At 39.4% G+C, this 2,500-nt stretch overlaps 1 protein-coding gene across 1 annotated transcript in view; it reads right to left on the reverse strand.

Moving 5' to 3' along the window:
* Positions 1 to 786: 786 nt before the first annotated feature.
* Positions 787 to 2,500, reverse strand: part of LOC138025948 (beta-1 adrenergic receptor-like) — a 4,276-nt gene continuing 2,562 nt past the window's right edge. Inside the window, exon 1 of the mRNA XM_068873089.1 lies at positions 787 to 2,500. This exon is cut by the window's right edge and continues 2,562 nt beyond it. Coding sequence (XP_068729190.1) covers positions 1,917 to 2,500 — 584 coding nt within the window. The 3' untranslated portion in view covers positions 787 to 1,916.

Below are 2,500 nucleotides of genomic sequence, written 5' to 3' on the forward strand. Positions count from 1 at the left end.
GATTGGCACTACTAGGCTGTATCACGTATTAGCAATGTTATGGTACCATATGAAACTCCAGTTATTGTTGAACAAGATATGCGGTCATTATTGTGACATAATAAGTTACCGTGGAAACAAGGAAGCCCAGTAAAAACAGCTTATATTTTGGATTTGGTTGCTGATATCTCAAAAACGAACTCAATGACCCCCATTTTTTATTGCTGGAAAGTGATCAGAAGGGCAAGATGACACTTTCTGCAGAGTTTATAAGAAACTCTGTGCAGTGGATTCAGAGCCTCCTTAAATCTGTGATTTGTTAAGGTAGCTCTGATTCCGCCGCAAATAATTTTTTTTAACTTTGCAGAGAGTTTCATGTTGGCCTTCTGATCATTTTTCAGCAATCAAAAATCGGGATCGCCGAGTTCGTTTTTGAGAAAGAAGCAACTAAAGCCAAAATATAGGCTGTTTTTGCTGGGCTTTCCCGTTGCCAATGTAACTTATTACGTCATAATAACGATTGCATCCTGTTTGCAAACATGGTTTCATATGGTACCATATCATTGTTGTTACGTGATGCAGTGTTGTAGCGTCAATCATTTTAAAGAGAGTGTCTCTTCAAAGTGTTGAAAGTGGTTTCAGCCACCTTAAGCCGCGGCGAGCGGTTCATAGCATTTTGCATGCCAGAGCAGACCGCGCATTTCATTTTGCTTAATCTCATGATCAAATGTCATCGTCTCTTAGGAAATATCTTTGTACTCTCCTTAATAAGTTGTCTCTTTTGTCTGCTCATTCCACGCCGTTGTTGTCTTCTTCCATAACAGTTTTATTTCGGGCCGCATTCTTCTCGGTGAGCAGCGAAAGAAGAACACGCGTTGCTCATATAACGATGGAAGCAGTACAGTAAATTCTCTACTTTTCGCCCAAATTTGACAAGTGCCCCAAAGTCTTTTGACCCGGATTGTAGGTAACTAGGCAAACAACGGTCAAATGCGCAGGCATTCTTTGATTTCACTGATGTGATAAGACGGCCATGTTGGTTCCAAAATAAAACAAGAATGTAGCTCAAGTTTTACATAATAATAGCGTCCAATTCCCAAAGATTTTTTCGCTATTGTTTTTTCCACCAACATGGCCGCCGTAACGTCAGGTACAATCAAGGAATTTCCTTACTAGTTGTTAATGCAGTGAATCTTGTATTTACATTAATTTTAAAAAGTGTGTTTTTGTTCCTAGTTTCTCCTGTCTGTAATGATTTTTTCATTACTCGGTTGTCCGTTTTTAGGTCTGTGTGAACTTCGACACTCAAGCTTTGGCTTTTTATTCCGATATATTCACTTACCATTCATGCACAATGATTGATGTTTAAAAAAAACGCTCTTTCAAGTCGACTATTGCCAGGTTATGTCTGTGCCTAACTTTCTAAACTAAATTCTTCCATAGAACGAACGGAAAATTTCACACTGGGTTACATGGTCTTTTTTTCTGTTGCAGAATAAACTGCCTATTAATGGTTAATGGAAATGTGCCCCTGGCTGGGGTCGCTTTTTCACGACTGGATTGACTCTGATGGGGCTGCATTTTCAACAGCTCCCGACAGAGAAATTGTCGGGATTTTGGGAGTAAAGAAAATCTGGCTAGTGGGGTTTTAAAAATATGCATTTAATATACCAAATGTGTCACTTCATTTTGGGATGATCTAGTGAAAAGGCTCTATATGTGTGTTGTGCTTAAATAGAAAGTGACTGGGTTGAGGTCGGTAAATGCGCACTTACCCAAAAGTGACTAATTAAGATGAGCCCGGGTCCATGAATTGACCATAAAATAGGCTATAAAAGGGTAGGGATACTGAGAGATCAGCGGGACATGTACGTACCCAGCGAAAATTCCCAAGTTCAACTGGCATCCATGCTTTCTGCTCATTTAATAATCATCTCTTAATCCCTTGTCAACCGTAATTCTAATGGAAGCTCTATCTGTTGACTTGATTCCTTTACCTTGTTCTTGCGATTTTTGAGAGCTAAGTAATGTAATCTTGACAAAATTCCGTCCAACACCTGACGATGGTATTCGCTGGTAAAGCAGTATATAAGTGGATTAAAAGCTGACGGTATAATTGTCGCGGTTACCAGTGTAAGATACAGCAGTCCATAACGATTTCCGGGGTAAATTAAATGGAAACAAAACATGGGAAGCCATTTAAGCGTAAAAACGAGCAAAATCATTATGATGGTGCAAGCAATTAACATTTCTCTGTGTTTCCTTTCACTTTGGATCCTGTTTTCTGCTTTAGCTTGAATATCGTCGTTTGATCTTGTAAGAATATTTCTTTGCTTGCGAAATTGATAGTAAACAAACGCGTAACAAGGACAGCAAATCAGAAACAATGGAGCGGTAAGGTTTAGTTTCGTTGCTATGTCTGGAAAGTGCACTGAAATGGCACGCACAGAAGACATCGCCCATACTAAGGCAAGGGCGATTTTCTTTCTCGCAGTCATGCTGTTTTTGTAGTTAAATTTGC

The sequence above is a fragment of the Montipora capricornis genome, chromosome 12, assembly GCF_036669925.1.
Source record: "Montipora capricornis isolate CH-2021 chromosome 12, ASM3666992v2, whole genome shotgun sequence".
NCBI lineage: Eukaryota > Metazoa > Cnidaria > Anthozoa > Scleractinia > Acroporidae > Montipora > Montipora capricornis.